Source organism: Gadus morhua, chromosome 22, assembly GCF_902167405.1.
Source record: "Gadus morhua chromosome 22, gadMor3.0, whole genome shotgun sequence".
NCBI classification, from domain to species: Eukaryota; Metazoa; Chordata; class Actinopteri; order Gadiformes; family Gadidae; genus Gadus; species Gadus morhua.
The window spans coordinates 19,959,731-19,982,219 of NC_044069.1; the positions used below are offsets into that span (position 1 = coordinate 19,959,731).

A 22,489-nucleotide genomic window follows, 5' to 3' on the forward strand; every position below is an offset into this window, starting at 1 on the left:
AAAGAGCAATGTCTCTGCCATGTTCGGCAAGTCGCTCCATAAAGAAGAGCTCCCCAAAGAAGACCCATATATTACAGTTGCAGGCTGTGTTTTTTTTTAATGCAGCACTTCATATGCTATGAATTAATAAATCATGCCTCGGAATTATTACCAATGCAGTTTTTTGAACTAGCCCCCCCACATGCTTTAATGACCCTAGTGCCCCATTAAGAAATAGACAGTCTATAAATAGCCTCACGTGTACGTCTGTGTAGGGGTTGGTGCTTCTCGTGCACTCACCCCTTCCTTCTTGTCCAACTGCGTCTGTGTTTAAGTTGAGAAAGAGGAGAGGGGGTTGTCAATCGACGCGGTCAGCAGAATGTCCGTCAGGTCACAGAGCAAGCATGTGTGTGTGGGGGGGAAAGGGGGGGGGGGGGGGGGTACAGTGACCGAGTATTATAATGACTGTCCATCACTGCAGTGCTATCTCCACTGATGGGCCCATTGCATATCTGAATGGTGGCATGCACAGATAAACCACAGGGCCGCAGAATGCTATGTAAATATGTTCCAGACGATATGTCTGCAGGAGGTTGCATTTGGAGGGATTAAAACGGCTTTGCATTTATGGTCCTAGCAAAGGGGTATATAGACACGTTCAAAGTTCCCGGTTGTCTGAACGTCTTGTGGGGAATCTTGTGAAGCCTTTGCAAGAAGATGTTTAGACATGATTTTAGCCACTGAAAGATTCTTTCTTACACCACAGCGGTGCTATCCCTAAGAATTCCACCTTAAGGGAATTCAATGCCAATGAAATACAACTAAATAAATGATGACCTATTTAAATATACAGCCATGCAGGACATAATTGGCATACAGTCCACTGCATGTCATGCATTAGCTGGTCATTAATTCATTGTTAATAACTAATGATGATAGAAGCCTGAACATATATTCCGAGCAACTGCATGGCAAAAAAAGTATGCAAGTGGTACACATGTACCGCATATCTGCTTACACCGGAGTGGTCTTTAAGCATTGATGAGCGGAACCTTTGGCGGGGAAAAAGATAAGTCAGTGAGCTTCTTTGATGGTCCTTCTTTGATTAGGAAATGGGGATCAGAGCCAGTGGGTTTGTGGTGAGAAACATCCAGTACCGTTGAGCAGAAGGCCTGCATAGCCTCTCGCATGCCCTCCAGACATATCGTGGAGCTCTTTCATCGCGAGGATCGCACCGCAGGGCTGTCGCCTAGAACAGCAAGGACGAGGATTTTAAGTCAGTCGTCACTGACTAAGTGGAGCCTCCTGTTCTCTCTTGTTTCATCGCGATATTAATCTGTTTATTTGATCCATTGACTCCTCCCAAAACAGCTCACTAAGACTATAAATAATAAGGATTATACACTGTATTAATTATTCAACGTGGAGGCACATTGAATTGCGTTTGGATTTTGACAAGCGTTTTGATTTTGAGAAAGAACAACACTGATCAATGCCCGGCTGAGTCTCGGCTCTCTTTCTTCCTGTTGGTTGCCAGCGTTAATGTCTCCGCTTTGTTTACCGCTGGCAGACTCCCACCGCGCTGACACGAGAACTTAAATGCACAATGTCTTGCCTCTGTCCTCGACTGTGTTTTGGTCGGCCTTAGAAATAAAGAAATGAAAGTAGAAGAACAGACAGTGTATCGTCTGACATGATGGCCTCAGCACAATGCCCCTCTGGGAATTCACGTGGACTATATCTTTCATTAAAAAGACTGACACAGCACTTGAAAATTATATATGTGTGTGTGTGATGAAGACTCACCTGGAAAAGCTGTGTGACACACTATTCCCTTTGATTTCAGCTTTGTGATGGCTGTATAACGTCATCATTAGGCTCGGCAGTGTTTCTGTCACACTCCTAAGCAAACGCCCATTACCCCATCGGACTGCCATGGTTTTGTGAGGCAATGTGTACAACACACACACCGCACCACACCTATAAGCTCACCTGCTCACAGCACCGTAGCTGTCATTGATCGAATTCACATTGTTTTCACTGGACACTGTCGATGCACATCTTTGCAAATGTTTTGGTGACATTTAAGTAAATGTTATCAATAATAAATTTAGTAAGCGCTGTTAGTTTAATAATTGTAAGAGCTGAGGATTTTCCATTCATGTTGTCATGTGTGTTATTATTAACACAGACAAAATAGACAAACCAACAAATGGACAAAGGATAAGGATGCCCAGGATGAGGCCATCATCCCCGCATTACGGTTGTGGTAGCCACCTGTTAGTCCGTGGTTCAGTCAATGTTTGATCACTTAAATTCACATTCAGTTCAGAACATTCGGGACTCATGCATGCTTATTCGGTGTTCTCTGGGTGAGCACAATGGTGCTGTAAAAGAGTATTGTGGATGGAAAAGCAGCCCTGCAGCCCTCGGTAGGGTCGGCTTCCATAGAGGGCCGTTGCTCCCTTTGACACGGGGCCCATCTGCATGTCGAGAGGGGCGATCAGGGGCATTCATGTGTTTCCATACGTTGTTCAGCCAACCCTGAACCCCATTGGCTGCCTTGTCTCTCGCCTGGCACCGTGGTCACTGCAGAGACAACACAAGACGATACCTGTTAACGGCAACGAAACAGTGCACAACGACAACAGCAACAGCAAAATGGGTATGAACACCACCCACAAGCCCCTAACCTGATTGATATGCAGAAACGAGGGCTGCCAGATGCTCCTAAATGGATTCAGAGGAGACGGGACAATAGCAGCGCTAATTAATGTGATTACGTCCCTTTCTTCGTCCCCCATACGTCTCCCCCTACTGTCCGTCAGTGCAGTCCGTCCATCCTTCCTCCCCCCTCCCTCCCCTACCATGTAAACCATTGGAAAGGCTTTTTGTTCTCGTTTTTCCAAAATATTGCAAAAACGTACAAACGCCTGGGTTTATCCCTGTACTGCTCACAGCGGCTTCGTCACTGGTGCTAAACGGTGAAGGAGAGGGTGAGAGTCAAAGGGTTCTGCGCTGCCCCGGGGCCTTGTGGTCTGCCCTTCTGCGCGGCACATAGTCTCAGGTCGGCCTGCTTTGCTCTGGAGCAGATAGCTTTGCCAATGGATGCCACTGCCCTTGGTTTCTGAAAATGAACAAACAACCCTTTTGTGTCCATGTTGGATTGTCTCCATTCAATTGACATTTTGATCAATCTAAAACCATCCTACTTTTACATTGAAGTAGAAACAGGCCCAGTTTCATATCATTGGCTTTTACACATGACGCCATTTATTTTGCTCTTTCACATTTTTTTGTCGTACCTTTATGATTGAATCAATGAAGACTTTACCAGACTGGCAAGAGATCACCTGCCCAGGCCCCCCTCTTCATCCTCTCTGCAGCATGTATCGCTGACTCTCATTTATACTTTTCATCAAAGACTTGGCTAGAGAGGACGTACAAAGGCCTGAACAACTACTGACGAGGAATTCTGATAAGTCTCTTTCTTCTTTTTCTCAGATCTGTTTAAACTCCAAGTAAGCCGTTTGTTTAACAATAGAGCCTAGAACAAAACTTCCCATACCCTCACCATAGAGACCTTGTTCTGGTTGCTTTCAATAAAATCAGCCTGAAATAAGTGTTTCTTCAACAATCCAAGAGCTGAAGAAAACGGTCAGATGCTTAGTGCTGTTGACAACCTACGTAACAGTCGTGACGCGCTGACTCAGACAGACCTAATCCAGAGCTGGGAGGTCTAACGTCAGGTCACGAGCCTGGTGTGCAGCGGGGTTCACGCTGCGTCTGGTCTTCTCACTGTCCTTTAATCCTCTCTTAGCCTATTGTTAGCGTGTCTCCATCCTAACAGACTTGCATGATACATCACTTTTAGTTTCTTATTACAGCACCTCCTAAATCATTGAGCAGGTTTTGGTAGCTGGCTAGCCCCTCGTAGGCCTATTCTAACACGATTGAGCTATTTTTGAACCCACTCGAACACGACATGTATTCAGACTGAATAATTCATCAACACAAGGACGGTTTGAGCGCAAAGAGAAAATGATTAAAGGACTTACTTCGGTATTTTGTCCGTCACCTAATTCAATTTCAACAGGCAGACGTTGTAATGCATTGGATATATATTGAATGTATGAGCGCTCCACTTTATTACAGAATTGTGTGTTTCATCAATCACGTCATGGCCACCAGTTGGTTACCTGATTTGATCAGCTTAATGTTGATCAGTCTTCTGACTGACAACCAAAGGTCGTATTTACTTGGCCCTGTAGTACGAGTGACCTCGGTCGGATGCTAAACACATAGAAACCTGATTCTGGGGGGAAATCAGTGTCCGTGGCAAATCGACATGAGTGAAATCCTGAAGTGTGTGGGGGATGTTGGAGCTCTGCGCTCCGCCCGTCCCCACAGAGTCTCCGGGCCCTCTGCGTGCCGGGGCCTTGGGTCCATGCACCTGTTAATTGCATGAAAAGCAGGCAAACCTAGCCCATGTAATTAAACAGAGTCTCAGGCCCCCGGGGTATGGGATCCTTCTCTGTTTATTACAGTTGATATGCACCCCTGAATTAAGCCTCAAGCAAAGCCTTCATCATAGTATACGTTTTATTTTATTTATATCTTATATCTGTAGCTTTTGAAGTTAAGGCCGGCATTTTCCATAAAAGGCCAGCATAGTCCATAAAAATATACAAATAAAATAAAAGCTTTGAAAATGACAATTATGGCCTTTGCATTATTTGGTAATGACAGTGTCAGTAGTGACTACATTTCACCTTGAATCTGAGGAGAAGGGCCTAGAAGTATTTCCATAATGTCTTTATGTCCCTGGTACTGGGGGTCATTGATCCCCTTCATCAAAAAAAGGGACACATTTTCAACGGTTTGATAATGTCATTTTAGATGTGTTTCTTCAGCACTACGCTGTGTGTTCCAGGTTTCTGTCGTTCTGACAAGGTACTGACAGGTTATATACCAAATGGAGGAGTTTTGGAGAAATAAAAAGGAAACGTCCATTTAAAGGGTACATTTGTAATGTGGTTTAAACCCTTTGTGTCTGAGAATGTACGTCAGTTGTGTGCCTTACAGTAGTCAATCTTTAGATTACACTTTTGACAAACTCAACTTGAATGTGTACCTTGTTGGCTCATCTACATAGTTATACATATAAGTATACATAGTAGTTCATATAATAGGTCTGTAATATATTTTCACAAAAACCCAGACAAAGGGATTTTCTGAATTCTAAATGTCAGGTTTCGGATCTGCACTTTTGCTGCCAAGAACCGTTTTATCTCCAGCTTTTTTTTAACGTTTTATCAAATTGCCTCTTTGCTTTTCTTTTCAAGATTTTGATGAAATGACAGCAGCAGGTTAAATCAAAAGGTAGATATGGATTGACATATTCTCCAATAGCGCTGTCTGGGCTCCTTCAATGCCCAGTAATCTCTTACCATTAATCTATTACTGCTAGAGTCGCTCTGGCACCAGCAGCAAAGAACGGCTTAGTCTGCCCATACTGTTAACCTCTGGATATTTACCACATCCCTGTCTATCACCGTACAGCCCCTTCCGAAAAATGTGCGGTAGAACCTTTATATAACCTTTATTTAATAGCAATACTCCTTGCCCGATGGGGGAGGTTTGAGAGAAAAGCTGAGAGCTGTCACATGTTCACTGCCACGAAGATATGGCCAAAAGCCTAGGCTTTACAAAGTGATGCAATGGTGACAGCCTTAACCACCTCTACTTGGTACCGCCACTAGCCCTGGTTGTGTATGTACATCTCAGTGCGCTATATATAAATCACCAAGTTTACAAACATGCTTACATAATTATTCACATGCTTAACACCTTATTGCAAATATAGTTACTTGGGTACTTTTGCAGGATGAGTAGAAGGATGATGGAGGGGAAGTGTGATCCCCGGGATAAAGACACCAAGGAGGGGCGATGGATAGTGTGCGTGTGTGTATGTGTCAAACCGAATCACTCGGTGTGCCGTGGGGATGACTGAGTGTGGCGGTGGCTAAGTGAGAAACGGAGAAGACGGGGTCGGTCTGATGGACAGAGGGGCGGCACGCCGAGGGTTCGGGAAGTTGACTCAGTGATCTAGAGAGCGACAAAGAGGCGGAGGAGGAAGGGGTTCGAGGACGGACGGACAGAGAGGTGGCGTGCGCTTTAGTGGCGTGATTGAAAACTACCGGAGGGCTGAGGTGACGTATGGAGCGCCGCTCCGCGGGCGTCTGTCGAGAGGCGGCCCCGGCGCAGCGGACACTGCTGCCCTTTCCCGTGGGGCCAGCGGACGGGTGTTCCCCTTTCCCCTCCTGTACATCACGTTGGATGAACCTCAAATGGCCGGGATCGATCTGACAGTGTGGATGTGATAGCCGCGGGCCCGTGCTGTGTTAACGACAACGCTGGTCATATTTCCCCGCCGTGAACACCCCCATCTGATTTTTTTTTCCTGTCATTGCAAGCTCGATTCCACATGCGTTATCACGGTCTTTCTCTCCCCGTGCTGATCATAAACCAGGGCAGAGCCACAGATGTAGAGCAGGTAGTTCCTTAATAAGCTCTGCTCCCGCTGTGCCCTCTGACGTCTTAGTCCCGGGATGATGCTCGTCAGGGCCGTGCGTGTGTGCGCTCTGATCCTCCGGGTACCCCTGTCTCAAACCAAGACCATCCCCGCCGGCCGCGACGCGGTGACCCGCGATGGGATAGGGGTCGGGCCCACGTGGGACGGATCAGCGGCCGGGATGACCCGACCACCTGAGGCAGGGAGGACTTGGCGGGATCTGTGTTTCAAGAGATGATGATGATCCCCTTTGTGGATTCAACATTTAGGCGGCTACTCTTAATGAAGTCTAAAAGTGGATCATCAAAGTCACAACTCTTCTCTGTTTTGGCACCGCTGTGCCAAAACACCTGACATCGTCCCCCTGCCAATGTCAGGACCGCAGACTCAAGACTCACCTGTTCAGAGTTCTCCTATGGTGCATAGCCACCATCTCCCACCCCTCTGACTTATTGTGTGTGTACGTCCTGGCACTTAATGTACGCACTTATTGTATGACATACGTCGGTAAAGTACTTAGTTGTATAACATCTTATCCTAGCTATCTTTGTTGTTTCCTGGGAATGGGTTAACCTAGCGATTGTTAGTGCTTTTCCTTTGGTAAAAAGCACTAACAATGAACATCCTTACTGTACCGACAGCGATATATTGTTTCAACTTCTTCTTGAAAATGTACTTCTTGTAAGTCGCCTTGGATGAAAACGTCTGCTGAATGCCCTAAATGTAAATTTAAATGTAAATGAAGTCAGAATATATAACTGTGTTTGACTATACTGGTGGGCAGCAGGTTGTCAGCATGTAAAAGCTTGACCTCCCCATTATACAGAGAACTATGCATTGTAATGAGCAGGAGGAAGATTAAAAGCATGGTATGAATATGCCAATGCAACTGATGGAGGAATAGCCTACGTGTCCTTACTGGAGCACTGCAGTCTTTACATATTACCAACCTTTTCTTGCTGGGACTTGATGACTTCATGCACACACATACATACGGTACATACACACGGCATAGCCATACACACACACACACACACACACACACACGTACACACACACACACACACACACACACACACACAAAACACACGGAAGACACAGCACACACAGTGCACACAGCGCACCCATGCAATCGCACAAAGATAAATTAGAACTACGCAATGTTAGTTAGTTGTTCATGGATCTTTTGAGGTAATGGTGCCACGCTCAATATAAACCTTTCTCAAACGTAATGACCACTTTGTTTACAAAGTAACGTGGAGGATCTCGGTGGAGCATACTTGTTACGAGCTACTAGGCTCTGCAGAGCAAGGTTTAATCAGAGGGCATTAGTTGCATTGGCACCAAAGGCACTTGGCTCTTCGATACAGTCCTGTTAAGGCAAACTGAATGGCTTTACCTGATTGCCAATGGCTGGTATGAGCAGGACATTGATTACTGACGCTGCATGTTGAGCCAACTAATAACCTTGGGAGTAGGTTTGCTGTCTATCGCCATTTCGCTATCTGGTGCCGACAGCTCATTACCTGAGCCCTTCCAATCCGGTCAATTTACCCGGAAACCCATGCATCTCATCAGCTCCCGCTGTCGTTTTCCTCTCTTCTCTTTTGGGATGTGTGGTGTTGAGGAGGAGAACCTTGTTATTCAGGCGCTGAGGCGATACCAACACACCTGTAGGTGGATGGATGTGATACACAGGTGTGTCATTTCTAACGTTAATCCTTCGCCACGAGGCGACACTGTGCCCACACAGAGCCCGTCTGTTTATTCCCCCCTTTCTTCTCCCCGTGCCACTTCTTTATCCTCGTCAACCGCCTTCCATGGTGGCTACATACGGGAGTCGTGACCATATTGCCTTCTAGAAAATGTGAAATAAACATGCGTGCCACCTCTTAGTATCTCTCCTACGCAGGTGTCGAGGGAGATTGGCAGGTCCGGTTGAGCCACCTTGTTATTTGCATATATTACAGAATGTTGTCTTGGCTGCGGGCCCACCTCCTGCTCCTCTGGTTCATGCCTGGGAAATCCTCGTGCGTTTCAACCTCCCACTCCATGACAGGCACACATGCAGCACAAGGAATAGGGGGGTGGGAAGTAATGATAGGTGCATCACTCCCCCCCCCCCCCCCCCCCCAGTCGTTTCAGGCTAACATAAGGAGGATGCACTAAGCTTAGAGTTATAAAATCTGGATACATGTATTTTTTTTCGGTGCTGCAGTAATATTATGTCATACTTATTTGCACAAGCAATGGTTTTTGACAAGGGTCCAAAACTAACTTTAAGAATTGCGTGGATGGAAAATTCGACTGCACAAGCAATTGCGCTGAATTGTTTTACTTGCCAAATGGTTAAGTCTTGGCTGGTGACAGATGTTAATTTAGGGCTCTGTTCTTCCCCATTCAACGCCTAAAACAAGAATAACTGTGGAATTCATAATTCATAAGGTTGGGGAGAAAGGTCAACATTATCTATTTTGCAAGCATTTCCATGCTGATGCTAATTTGGTGTCAAAATATCTTAAAATCGTAAAAAGCTCCTGTTTACTATGTGGCCCATAGCAGCTTGTAACACTACGCACAAAATTGACTGTGTTGTAACGGGTGGACTGCTGCAGACTGAAGCTCCTCAGTCTCATTATAGAGGCCACTTCACCCACAGCACTACGTCCCTGCTCTACTCGGGAGCATTCCCTGCCCATTTGATTGTATCTTTAAAAAGGGAAGCAGTGCCAGCGCTGCTCTGCCCCCCCACCGTCTCCCCACCTGGGCTAGCCTCCTCCGCCAGCGGCCCGGTCCTTCCAGTGGATGTTCCCTTTAATTATCCTCAATTTGGATGTCCACAAAACAACTCAATTAGCCAAGTTACAACGTGTCCCTTGACCTCGATTGGCACAAAGATGTGATCAGGCACAAAAGGCATGATTTATTGTAACCATTTTTTCCTGAGGTAAATATATTCAATCTGTGTTGTATCCAGGGAAACGAAGTCAATGCTACGATGCAGGAAGGGTTGGGGGCTGGGGAGGGGGCTGGCAGGTACATGGGTTTAACGGTGCAGCATATGAGCGCGCTCATGGGACAGCCATGTCATGTGGTACACGGTTCTGTCTTTCTCCGTGCAGAGCTGGTTGATGAGTCGGCCTCAGCTGCGGTCCTCAAACAAGCCGCCTCCTCAGACCACGTGGGGGGGCGGCACGGGGCTCAGGAGGTAGAGCAGGTTGGCTGGTAACCAGAAGGCTGCTGGTTCGATCCCCGGCTCCTCCCAGCTCCCAGAGTGTCGAGGTGATCATTAGACACCTCACCCTAACTGCTCCCGACGAGCTGGCTGTCGCCTCGCATGTCACCTCTGTCGGCGGGTGAAGGTTTGCACGAATGGGTGAATGTCAGGCAGTAATGTAAAGCGCTGGGGCTCCCCGGTGGTTCAGCGGGTAGAGCGGGTAGCACTAAGGCCCAGTCCTTGCCGCAGCAACCCGGGTTTTATTCCTGCCCGTGTTCCAATGCTGCGTGTCTTCCCCACTCTCTCCCGTACCTTCCTGTCTTACTCAATAAAATACAATACTACTTATACAATAAAAAGGATAGGTCCTTCAAAAAAAAAAAATCGTTAAAATAAATAATATTGTAAAGCACTTTGAGTGGCCATTGGTTAGAAAAGCACTATATAAATGCAGTCCATTTGTCATCCATTTACCACTGGGGGCCACGGTGGTCCGCTGCTGCGCTGGGACAGCAGAGGGGCGGTGGTCTGACCGGTTGTCTGACGCTGGCTTAGGTTTTCTGTTCTCTTGTGATGATGTTAGAGCGGAGAAAGCTAGGTGGAGTCCTTTCAGTGCAGCGCTGGTCCATACGCTCAATCAAGTGCCCACACACACACACACACACACACACACACACACACACACACACACACACACACACACACACACACACACACACACACACACACACACACACACACACACACCGTCTGGCTTGGTCAAATATTTGTCGGGCGATAAAGGCTTTTGCGTTCCATCGAAACCGTCCTCACCAACAGAGATAGTGCACTCACTCCACACGTGTGGGGCACTTTGGGTTTTTCGTCTCGTGGTTGGGCTTTTCATTTAAATTTTTCCGCAGAGTAGATGTTGGGCTTGGCGCAGGAGAGCATCAGCCACTTGTGTTTGGCTGAGTGACTTCTCTATGTTTGGGTTTGTCTATACGGCACAAAAATGGTTTTCAATCAGTCTCATTAAACGACTCAAAAAGCCACCACTACCAGAACCACTTTTATTAATATATCATTACTATGATAACGTCAAAAGGTATCTGTATTTTTACTTGTTCCTCCAGAGCCCCCAATAATGCATCTAAGTGAATGCAGACGGGTTGTCTTACATGGTCGCAATGTACTATTTAGCAAGTGTAATGAGCTACGGTGCATCTGGGCTTGTGTCTTATACCCTGTTCATACAAGAGCGGGGCAGTATCCAATTAATTATAATGATATATCTCTCTGCCTTTTAGTCTCAAAACTCTGGCAATAAAAAAAAACACAACTCTCCGATTTAATCAGATGTGTTCTGTTCAAAAGGGAAGTAATTAGAGAGAGGACTATAAAAGAGTTTGATGTTCAACCGGCTGTGAAAAACTGTCCTCACCTCTGTCGAGAGATGGCTTTGGAGATCCACTGGGAGATACAGGGATGATGGTGGCGGTGGTGGACCTTCACTGACCTGAGGATTTCTAAGTAACTACATAATACGACAGCCACAACGTACCCCAGAGACTTAATGAAAGCTCTTTTAAAGCTTCAGTTCTTGGCTTGAAGAGGGAGCGGACTAAGTGCGGCATGTGTGAAACATACATTAAACCACCCCTGGAGCAGCTCCTAAAATCTATATTTCATGTTTCAGGTTCATGGCCTTCCATAACACACACCGTTTGGAAATGGCTGTAGTTACTTTGGGTATGTGTGGGTTTAAATGTACTTATATGCAGAGGACTATATATTTATTTTATATTGATACTTTTTACCTGTACATATATGTATTTTAATCGATTCACATTAAATGCAGTGTTTTTTGGAAATGAGTTGCACTTAATGCTATTTTTTTAAGTATTATCTCAAACATATCCATGTGTCATATATTTCAGCAGCAGTATTTAAGATTCATTTTCCTTCCCTCTCCGTTTCCCTGGTCAAGGACATTCCCTGATATTGTCTTAGAGAGAAGCTGCGTCACAGTGCAGTGTGATTATAATGAAGTTAAACAAAGTGGCCCCTCCCCACTCTCTCCTCTTCCCACGATGTTGAATCATTAAATAGATGTCTATTTCAAACCCATCATGTCTTGCCAACATGCAGTGCCTTCACACACCCATGTAGGGGAAACGGTGGCATATTTCTGTGCGTGATGTGCCTATGAATTGACTCTTCAGCAGAAATGGAAAAGAGGGCTGTGTGCAGGGCTTACAGCACGGGTCTCATCAGAATGGCATTTGATTGTCGAGGTAGAAATCCTCATACACCCCTTCAAACATAATGACACATATAGAAACCAGGCCTTTAAGGGGCAATTCTATGCAATTGAAATGTAAGAAATATTCTTGATTGATTATATGCTCTATTCATTGTAATAGTTACTGACAAGGGAGAACAACAGTGAAAGAGCCACTATTACGACTATCACTGGAGTAATAATGACCTGTTACCTCCTGCACGTCCTGTCCCAAGTCCTCGTTACCTCCTCATAGCTCAGTCTAAACCAGCCCTCCCCCTCCCCCCTCTACTCTCCTGGTGAACCTGCGACGCCGAAGGAACAAAAAGTGATTCCGGTGAAGATGGCTCAAGTCAAGCGCACCGTTTTTCTTTTTTTTATCGAGATAGATTTAGATAGTCTTCACTGCGGCCCAGAGAAGGAAAAACTCCCCGTCATCATCCTCATCATCATCCTCCAGCCATCAAGACTTATTAACATCAGGAGTGGTGTGAGATGATGACTCAGCAGATATTTTAGGCCAGACACCGGCCCGGTCACACCGCCGCCCGAGTCCCGCCTGACATTACTCAAAGTCACTGGGTTGGGACCGACCAACCACGGGTCATGTAATGAGATTTCGCCCTCACTTAAGACGCTATAACATGTGACCGCAGAATAAATCGAGTTCGGGCCCGTTGGGAGCCGTGTGTGTGTGTGTGTGTGTGTGTGTGTGTGTGTGTGTGTGTGTTGTTCACACATAGGGCTGGGGGACCAACTGTTAGTTTTAAAAGAGATCAGTGCAGCACCAGGCATTGATGCGTGGATCTGTAGGCTCGTTTGGTCACTATAGTCGGACAAAGGAATCGCAAAGACCAGCCTCAGAACAGGGCAGGGGTTCAGCTCGAGCTAGGTCAGGCGTCCAGCCTAGCCAGAACAAAAGACATCCATCCCTTTAACGTTTTGAACACGTCATTTGGTTTTCAAATTGAAGAAAGCTGCTGACATTTGTATTCCATCGCTTTTTCGAACCGTCAAACAAAGCCCTAATCGGACAGGTGCGTTGCGGGAAGTCCCAGGACTGCCTGGGTAAAACAAACCTGCTTTGCTCTCTGAGCATGTCGTATTCAAAGTTAGTATGCTACGCTCAGGCTAGTCTGCTACGCTCAGGCTAGTCTGCTACGCTCAGGCTAGCCTGCTACGCTCAGGCTAGCCTGCTACGCTCAGGCTAGTCTGCTACGCTCAGGCTAGCCTGCTACGCTCAGGCTAGTCTGCTACGCTCAGGCTAGTCCTGCTACGCTCAGGCTAGTCTGCTACGCTCAGGCTAGTCTGCTACGCTCAGGTTAGTCTGCTACGCTCAGGCTTGTCTGCTACGCTCAGGCTAGCTGCGGCGCTCACGCTAGCGGCAGAGCTCAGCTCAACCGGAATGCGTAGGCAGACGCGGATTCTAAAAGCGCTTTGTTTCATTTGTGTTCTTTAAAGAGTGATGTCGTTCCAGAACCTTCTCTATGCCCTACAACATTTTTGATCAGTCCCCATCAGGACCGGTGAGGGGAGGAAAGAGCCTGTACTGTTTTATATGTGGGACTCTACACAGAGCCCTTAGCTATTTGTTGGTGCTGGTGAGCATGTGTTAATATTAATGCATTCATTATGCGCACCTTACTAGATCATTAATTATTGCCGTGCTCTCCCTCTGACCTGCCAGTTCACCCTTTAGCCAAAGGAAACACTAACCTGATTCACAGCTGTTGCAACACAGGTTCTTTATGTGTGTATGTGTGTGTGTGTGTGCCTGTGTGTGTCAGAGCACACTTGCAGTATCGGGTAAAAGAGGCAGATTAAAGTATATTGAACAGGTGCTAAATCATGACCATTCATTATTTAACAGCAAACTGTGAGTTGTTTCCCCAGCCCTAGCGTATTGAAGAATAACCAAACGGTGGATTCAAATCACACAAAGCACCCTTTGAAACAAGCAACGTTTTGTAGTTTGAATGGACAAACTACAGCCGCTGTGGTTCGCTCTGACTTGGGCCAATCGGAATCATTCTATCGCCATACCCATGATCAGGGCTGTACCCGGATACTTCCTTCTGAGTTCGCAGTTGCTTTCTTCGAAGGACGAGGAAATTATACTACACGTTTTTCTAGCAACATTCGTAACCTCAAGAAGGGGTAATGTGACGTTATGCGCAATGTGTCACGCCGTAGATATAACCTCATGTACTACGACGACCACACTGGCTAGCTTTTTTGGAAAGAAACGACATCGACGACCGGCAAGAAGGGACATTCCGTCTGTGGAAAATATCGCAAATAAGCTTAGCTTAAGGTGACATCAACATCTGCCTCACATCAAACAAGCCTCCAGATGGACTGTGATTAGGCAGGGTGCTCATAGACGAGGCCGGGGCCGTAATATCTGCCCATTAAGGCTCATTTTGTTTGTTTTCCATCAGGATTGACTGTGTGTCCCGTTGTACATACGCTATAAATAAGTGGAGCGCTTACCGTAAAGCAAATCACAATGAAGCCAGCGCTACCGTTGCCGCAGCGATTAAATAAATAAAAGATGCTCACATGGTTTCCCTTCAGCGGGACGCGGGGCGGAGAGGGACACGAGCACAGCCAGCGATAGCCCCCCTCCTCCCCCTGCGGGGTCCGGGCGCTGTGTCCGCACGCAACGTGGGCACGCACGCGTTGCTGGAAGGGAAAGGAACCACAGGAACAGAGAGAGTGGTTGTTATTGGAATAATTATACAGGGAGGGGGGGGGGGGGGGGGGGGGGGCGAGTGAGATGGCTTATGGGGGGCGGGGGGTGTATCGGAGACCGCGGGTTATTTTTAGAACGGCAGCGGCACGCGGCACAACCTTTTTATTACATTTTTTTAAAAAGGCGCTCACATCATCATCTTCCAGCTCCTCTGTGGAAGCGTTGAGCGGGGGGGGGGCCCCTACCTCCTCTGAAGCGGAGCCAACCTGCCCCCCCCCCCCCCCCCCCCCCCCCCCCCCCGCGCCCCGCATGGCTCCTCTCCAGGCCTCGGTTCAGCCCCTTTTCCTCCTGCTGGAGCACACAGTTCACAGTACAGCTGACACGGTGGCTCGCACACCATAAATAACTACAAACCCCATGACACCCGGGTCCCCGCAGCCCGGAGCCGCACTGTGGCGGCGGACTTCACTCCACCGGGCCAGCGTTGGATTAGTGTTAGCCCGCAGCCCAGTGGTGGCGACGATGCTGCGATGGGGATCACGGCGGGCCGAAGCATCAGCAGGACTTTTACTTTGTGAGGCTGGATCTTGCAGGTGTTGCCGCAGCAGAATGCCTTCTGATGTCACTTTAGATTTAATACAGATATGTCTGTTTTGCGGTAGTCCTCGTTTGGCTGTTTAACGGAGCCTCTGTGTGAAGAACAGGACTGAACCGAGGCTCTGACTGGTCAATATGTTGGGGAAGCTGAGGCTAAGAGAGATGAAGATGCTTTTGAATGAAGAAAGTTATTTTTTTCATTAAGTTTTTCATGAGATAGAGAGAGAGACGCTCTCCCATAATCTCTGGCTTTCATACTGACACTGGATGGAGGTGTGTCGAGCGCTTCGGCTCTCGCCTGTTAGGAGCTGGGGCCAGAGCCCGGTTGCCGTGGCGACGCCTGCCGCAGTGCTTTGCCTCCGCAGCGCGCGGCTGGTCTGGCAGCTGCTCTGCTGTATGCCAACATTAAAGCCAACCTGCTCTCAAGACCCACAGCCGTCCTGGCTAAATGTGTTACACAACACACACACACACACACACATTATACCTCGCGTTAGCTTTCCAAATGAATACAATCTGCCTTATCGCCTCTGGTCACAAAGGCTGCAGAAATGCGTGTCACAGCCTCCTATCCAGCCCGTACCCGACCACAGACACACACATACACACACACACACACATCTGGACCCCCTCTAACCCACCAGTCTGCTGCCGTTGACCTAGCTCTGAGCTTTGCTGTCTGCTTGAGAAGCAGCTCTCACAGCCCGATGTGTGTGTGAGTGAGAGGGAAGATCATTGAGTTTAAATCTGGGGGCCAATCTGCCCTCATCTAATCGGTCTCTCCCCTCGTGAAGGGGCCCATGGGGCCTGATGTGAACCAGGGGCCCTTCAAATAATGGTCCCCCATTCTGTCTGTTTCTTCACCACACCCTCCACACTGCCCCCGTCCTTAACAGGAATCAAAAGCTAGAAGCTAACCTTTGTTTAGAGAGAGAGAGAGGAGAGGGAGAGGGAGGGAGAGAGAGAGAGGAATCATATTGACACAGAACGATAAAGGTCAAGATGATAGCCCTTACCTTGTAGCGCTTTCACCGGAGGCCCTGGGACAGGAGTGGGTAAGAACCCAGTCCCTGCTTAGAGCACTGAGTGGAAAAATAATGTCTCATATAACAATAGGTATCAGTCTCTTTTAGACCCTCTTTCTTCCCTATTCGGTCGATCGCAGTGAATTATGGGATGTCTTTACTGTCTTCGTTACGGTGGAGTACGTAGAATGAACCCCATCGCCTTTGACAGGGTTTCAAGGGGCTAGTCATACCCAGGTGTGCTGTGAATAATAGCAACCAGCCGTGCCTTATTGACGCAGAGCCAGTTCAGTGTGTGTGTGTGTGTGTTTGTGTGCAACTGACAATTTTCTTTACTTTTATCTGCATACATATTTATCTTTACCCCTTTCATATGCCCCCATGCAGACTAGCTATAATTCACACATCTCCTAGCAACCAGACGTTGAAGAAACTAAATATAACTACCTGGGAAGGTGGCGTGTTAGACTGTGAGGCCCAGCTGACGATGACATCACACTGTGTGTGTGGGTCTGTGTGTGTGTTTGTGTGAGTGTGTGTGTGCGTGCATGTGTGTGTCCCTCCATACACACTGTAGCGCCCCTTGTTTCTGAAGCGAATGCTACATGGGTTTGGATCAACTTGGTTCAGTAACGATCACCCACATGTGGATGCCATTGTTGTAGCCCACTACATTGTTGTAGTCCACTCCATTGTTGTAGCCCACTACATTGTTGTAGCCCACTACATTGTTGTAGTCCACTCCATAATTGTAGTCCACTACATTGTTGTAGTCCACTCCATTGTTGTAGCCAACTACATTGTTGTAGTCCACTCCATTGTTGTAGTCCACTCCATTGTTGTAGTCCACCCCATTGTTGTAGTCCACTACCTCGTCCACACACAGCATACAATCACACAGGTCGTCACTCAGGTTTTCTTATGGATTTGCTTCATTTGTTTATCGTCGCCACTAGGACGTTCTACGCTACACACTACTTCCCGGGGTCCCCACATTGTGTGGGACTGCATGATCAAAGTCCTGTTTCCTCTGGTTGTGATCAGAATGGCTGTGTCGCAGCGCCTTTGTGTTGTTGTTGTTGTTGTTGTCGTCTTCCCCTCCCCCGGCGTATCCCTTACCTCCGCCGCTACTGTTGTCATGAACACTTTGTCTGCCCGGCGCAGACACTGTCCACCGCTGGTTATTCTGGGATGTCGTTACTGTATTTGGAGTGTGGAGTTCCACCCCTAGCGCAGGCTAGAGTAGCGATGTGGTGCTGAATGTCACCCTCCTGTTGCTCCAGGCTCCCCAGGGCCCCTCGCTCTCCCACTGCCACAGCTCCCGCTCTCTCTCGCTCTCTCGCTCTCTCTCCTCAACCTCCACCCCCTCACCCAGCCGACACAGGACAGCACCCTGACCCCATTCACGTCCGCCGCGGGCAGGGCCTGCCACTTAGAATGTGTACCTCACATGCACACGCACGCACGCACGCACCGGGACACTCCGCTCCCCACCGCCACGCCGTCCGGTTGGGTCCAGTAGCGGCTCCTTCCAGTCCCCACTCGTAGGAGGGAAGCCCCAATAGTCCGGTCCATGTTGTTGGGAACCAGGGACCACTTGGTCCTGGTTCCAGTTGCGCCAGGCCCCCTTACATCGGGACCTCCGAGCGGCTAAGTGCAAGGCAGAAGACCCCCTGCTGTCCTGGAGGGTTAGGAAGACCACAGCTGCCGTAATAAATAATTAAATACTAAAAGAATCAATGATAATCCATGAGCAAATCACCAAAACTCATGTTTGGTGAAATGGAGACCTGAATCGCAGAATGAATAGGGAGAAGGCTGGATATAGCGTGCGGTGACACATTAGCCACTAATGAATTTAGCTGGCAAGGTGTTTGTGTGTGTCGGAGAGTGTTCATGTGTGTGTGTTTGCATGTAGGTGTGTGTGAAGGTGTGTGTTTGTGTGAGAAAGCGTACATTTGTGTGTTTGTGTGTATGTCTTTCTTTACGCGTGTGTGTGTATGACCAGGTCCTACACACACACACACAGGGGTTGGTAAGGGGGGCTACAGGCGACTTTGGGCATCGTTGTTGAGACGGACGATGAGTTGAACATTGCGTGCAATGGTCAGCATGTTTTTTATTGATGTAGCCAGCCGTTTGTTAGTATGCAAACCGCAGGCAGAAATGTCTTTCACACGAATCAGACAAAACGTTGGGTTTACCGTCCTGAAGACAAGGTTTAAGACGTTTGCTTGGTCAAATCTCTCATTTGCATGTTCAGCCAAGCTAATCTCCCTGTGGTTGGACAAGCTCCTGTAACCCTCGCTATCTCGCTCTGTTGTTCTCTTTCCCCCTCCCACTCTGGTCTCTCTCTCTCTCTCTCTCTCTCTCTCTCTCTCTCTCTCTCTCTCTCTCTCTCTCTCTCCCTAAGTCTTTCTCTATTTTCCCCTCCCACTCATCTCTCTGTTGTTCTCTCTTTCTTCCTCTTTTTTTCGTCTTATCATCTCTCCCCCTTTCTCTCTTTCTTTCTCTCGCTGTCAGGTCAATTCAATTCAAAGGGCTCTTTGGGCAGCATGGGAAATGTACATTGTTGTTTGCATTGCCAAAGCACGTCAGATTAGCGTAAACGACAAATATATATAAAGGTATACCATTTAACAACGTCAAAATGTATAGCTATACAGAGGTATACCATAAGATTGGATTGTTTAATCCCAGGTTGCTTAATAGCAATAAGTGGTTCTTCTCGCTCTCTGTCTCTGTCTCTGTCTATTTCTCTGTCTCTCTCTGTCTCTCTCTCTCGCTCTCTTTCTCTCTCTCTAATTGCCATTTTAATTGACCTAAGCTCCAAAGCACTTTGGTCATCCCTGGTTGATTTTGAAAAGCTCTCTTTAAACAAACTGTCTTGACTGTCTCTCTCTCTCTCTCTTTTGTTCTTTTCAAACGGAACGCGTTTCAATGTCCGCCTCCATTGACGTGGTCAAGGCGTTATTAACCTTAAGTTACTAACCTTATGCAAACAACAAGTTAAAATCCTCCCAAACCTCTCTCTCCCCCTTCCCCCCCCACCAACCAGACGTGGCGGTGAGCGGGAAGCCGTGTGACTGTGACGTGGTGGCCCAGTGCCGGGTGGGCGAGGCGGTGGAGCTGGAGGTGAGGCTGACCAACCGCAGCCAGGGCCCGGTGGGGCCCTTTGCGCTGACCGCCATCCCCTGCCAGGACTACCAGAACGGGGTGCTGAACCACGAGCTGCAGGACGCCGTCACCTTCATCGGCTCCAACACCTTCCACATCGACGCCGTGAGTGCTGGGGCCTGTTGTCTACTTCCTGTTATTACGTGTCCGTGGAAACCTATTGCTATTGTTCGAATTATTGTTTTTTATTTTTGGTGTGGCCGTATCTCAGCGGTGGAATGGTACAAAGTTTGATGTGTTGATCTAACATCTAGAAGGGATTTTTGATGAATTGGCAGTTCAAGAGGTGCACATAGAGGGCACCTAACTTAACATGCGTAAAAAGTCGATATCTCATTCCATGATGTCACTGTGAGTAATTCCTCATAAGCGCAATACACTACTTTGCCTATAGGGGGAACTCCCTGTGGGAGATATAGTTGCAGGAGTAATGACATATCATATTTTATAGATATTTTCTCACTCATATTCAGAATAATGCAGTAATCCCCAGGCATTGTTTTGCTGAGTCTGCTCAAGATGGAAAGGAATGGGCAAAGAAAAAATAACAAGTAACAAAAAGAAAATAAGAGTGAGAAATACTAAAAACACAAAGTACAGCAAGCCTATAAAGAATATTGAAAAACATGGACAGAAGTAACCGTAAAAAGATATGTGTCTGAGGAGGCAATGGGGGAGACAAGCATTTACAGTCTAATGGTGTCATGGGGAAACCAAAGGAATGCTAAAAAATATACCGGGCATGTTTATCACAAGTAAGCAAAGTAGTGTTATTATAATCTAAGCAAATGGCCCAGGGCCACCAGACCACCAATCAAAAATAAAAAAGCCCGGTCCGGCTAGGGTGGCTTATCATGGAACCCCGCTTATCACGGAACCCCGTGATAAGACAGTAGATGATTAGCGGTGGTCTTGTTTAGATTTAGATTTAGGGCATTTAGCAGACGCTTTTATCCAAAGCTACGGTTAATACACACATTGAGACACCGACGGCGGAGTCACCCATGCAAGGCGACCAGCTCATCAGGAGCAGTTAGGGGTTAAGTGTTGTGCTCGCAGCCACATTGACACTCTAGGAAGAGCCGGGGATCCAACCAGCAACCCTCCGGTTACAAGTCAAACTGCACCACCTCCTGAGCTAAGCCGACCTATGTGTTGTGCCGTCCCTCCAGGTGAAGCCCCAGGAGAAGGCCGTGTGCGCGGGCGCGCTGCTCTTCCTGTGCACCGGGGACTTCTACCTCAACATCCGCTTCCAGGACGACTCCAGCAGCAGCGGCGGGCGGGAGCTGCCCCTCTCCTGGTTCTGCCTGCCCAGCGTCCACATCAAGGCGCTGGACACCCCGCCCGAGGCCGGGGCCTGAGGGGGGCCCCCAGGGGCCCGAGGCAGGCGGGGCCCATCGCGGCACGCTAGATGAGGTTATGTTCTGTAAAAGCCTTGTTGTGGCAGTCCCATGTAAATACTGCCTTGTTGCAGGGTGTTTCTGTGTGTACACGTAAAGAAGAATCCTATAAATGTGTTTAGCGTCGTTTCAGTGGAAGGGCCCGAGGTCGGGGGCCTCTTGAATGCTTGTTTCCACCGGTTTAAGCTGAGGTTTTATCTGGAGGCAAAACCACTTGCTAAATGACCTTTGTCTTACATAGGGGTTGAATGAGTAATATTGCCCTTTTGCATCTGCAAAAACACTTTCTCCGTGGAGAAAGTGTGCTCACGGGCAATAAAACTTCTTCAGGAGGCAGACGGAAAAAAACACCAAATGTACTGGATACCGCAATGAAAATACTATTCACCCTCATTATTCACCACAGAGGATAACTCAACTGTTGGACTTGGCGCATCATTTGTAAATAAATGCTTGAAAAAATAAATAAAGGCAACCTTGGTTTAATTCCAATATCAATGTGATATCAGTACCCCCTCCACCACCACCACCACCGCCACCACCAACACCCTGAAGGTAGGTTATAATTGTTAGATATCAGATAACCAGTGCTTTCTGCTGTGCGCTGCTGGTTTGCCTGTACGTTGCGCAGGGCGGGTCTGGTTACAGATGGCGCTGGAGGAGGGATCGTAGGGCCAGACGGGCCGGCTCATCCCTCTGGCCTGGGTTAGGCCCCAGCACACAGACGGGCCCTCATGTCCAAGAGCAGCCGTGTCTCCGGGATGAGACGGTAAACCCAGGTCCTGACTCCCCCCGTGCTCACCGAAGACCTGACCCTGGTGTCCTGGCACGTACACCCAGCCTGGCTCTCGTACCAACATGGCCCCCCTAATCGTCCCCCGTCTCTAGTCGGGTAGTTCCATCACTCCTCCTCCCTCCACGGTGATACCCGGTGTGTGTGGTGAGCATTGTCGGGGAACCAGGGTGTGCATCTCCCAGCAGACGTGGTGGATGAGCTGTCATCTCCTCGCTACTCACCATGTTATGTGCCTTGGAGAAGAACAAACGATATATAAATGCAGTGATTTATTATTCTTAACCGTGCTCCAGAAACAGCTCCGTTGCCCACCAACAGAGGGGCAAAGGGGCTCATAAAAACTCAAAGAAAACCCATATACACAGTGTGCTCTCTCTGACTCACAGAGGGCAGCGTGGGCCATGGATGGATGGCTGGCTGCAGATGAAGGGGCTTTGGACATAGGGGGGCTGCTTGACAACATTGGGTGTGCAACCACGAAAATACACTCCCACCACACCTCTGTGGTGACCTCGATGAGGGGTGATGATGTGTGTGGATGACATAATGCCCCAATGATGCCACGAGGAGAGGTGAAACTCAAAATACTGTTTATTTTATGAATGCTTGTATGGTATGTCATCACCCATGTGATACAATGGACCTTATTCTTTCCAGCATATACCATTGATTTATCGGACAGAAAAAGGCCGGCCTATATACCACCCCAGTTGTGTTTTCTCTCACAACTTCCAATATAGATGTTTGGAGGGTCATGGCTTAAAAA

At 47.9% G+C, this 22,489-nt stretch overlaps 1 protein-coding gene across 3 annotated transcripts in view; it reads left to right on the plus strand.

Annotated features, from left to right (window-relative positions):
- Positions 1-21,419, plus strand: part of trappc9 (trafficking protein particle complex subunit 9) — a 143,398-nt gene extending 121,979 nt beyond the window's left edge. For all 3 annotated transcript variants that reach the window (XM_030346841.1, XM_030346843.1, XM_030346842.1), the window contains 2 exons: positions 19,409-19,632; positions 20,700-21,419. In XM_030346841.1, coding sequence (XP_030202701.1) covers positions 19,409-19,632; positions 20,700-20,888 — 413 coding nt within the window. In that variant the 3' untranslated portion in view covers positions 20,889-21,419. The remainder of the gene's footprint in view (positions 1-19,408; positions 19,633-20,699) is intronic.
- Positions 21,420-22,489: the final 1,070 nt, after the last annotated feature.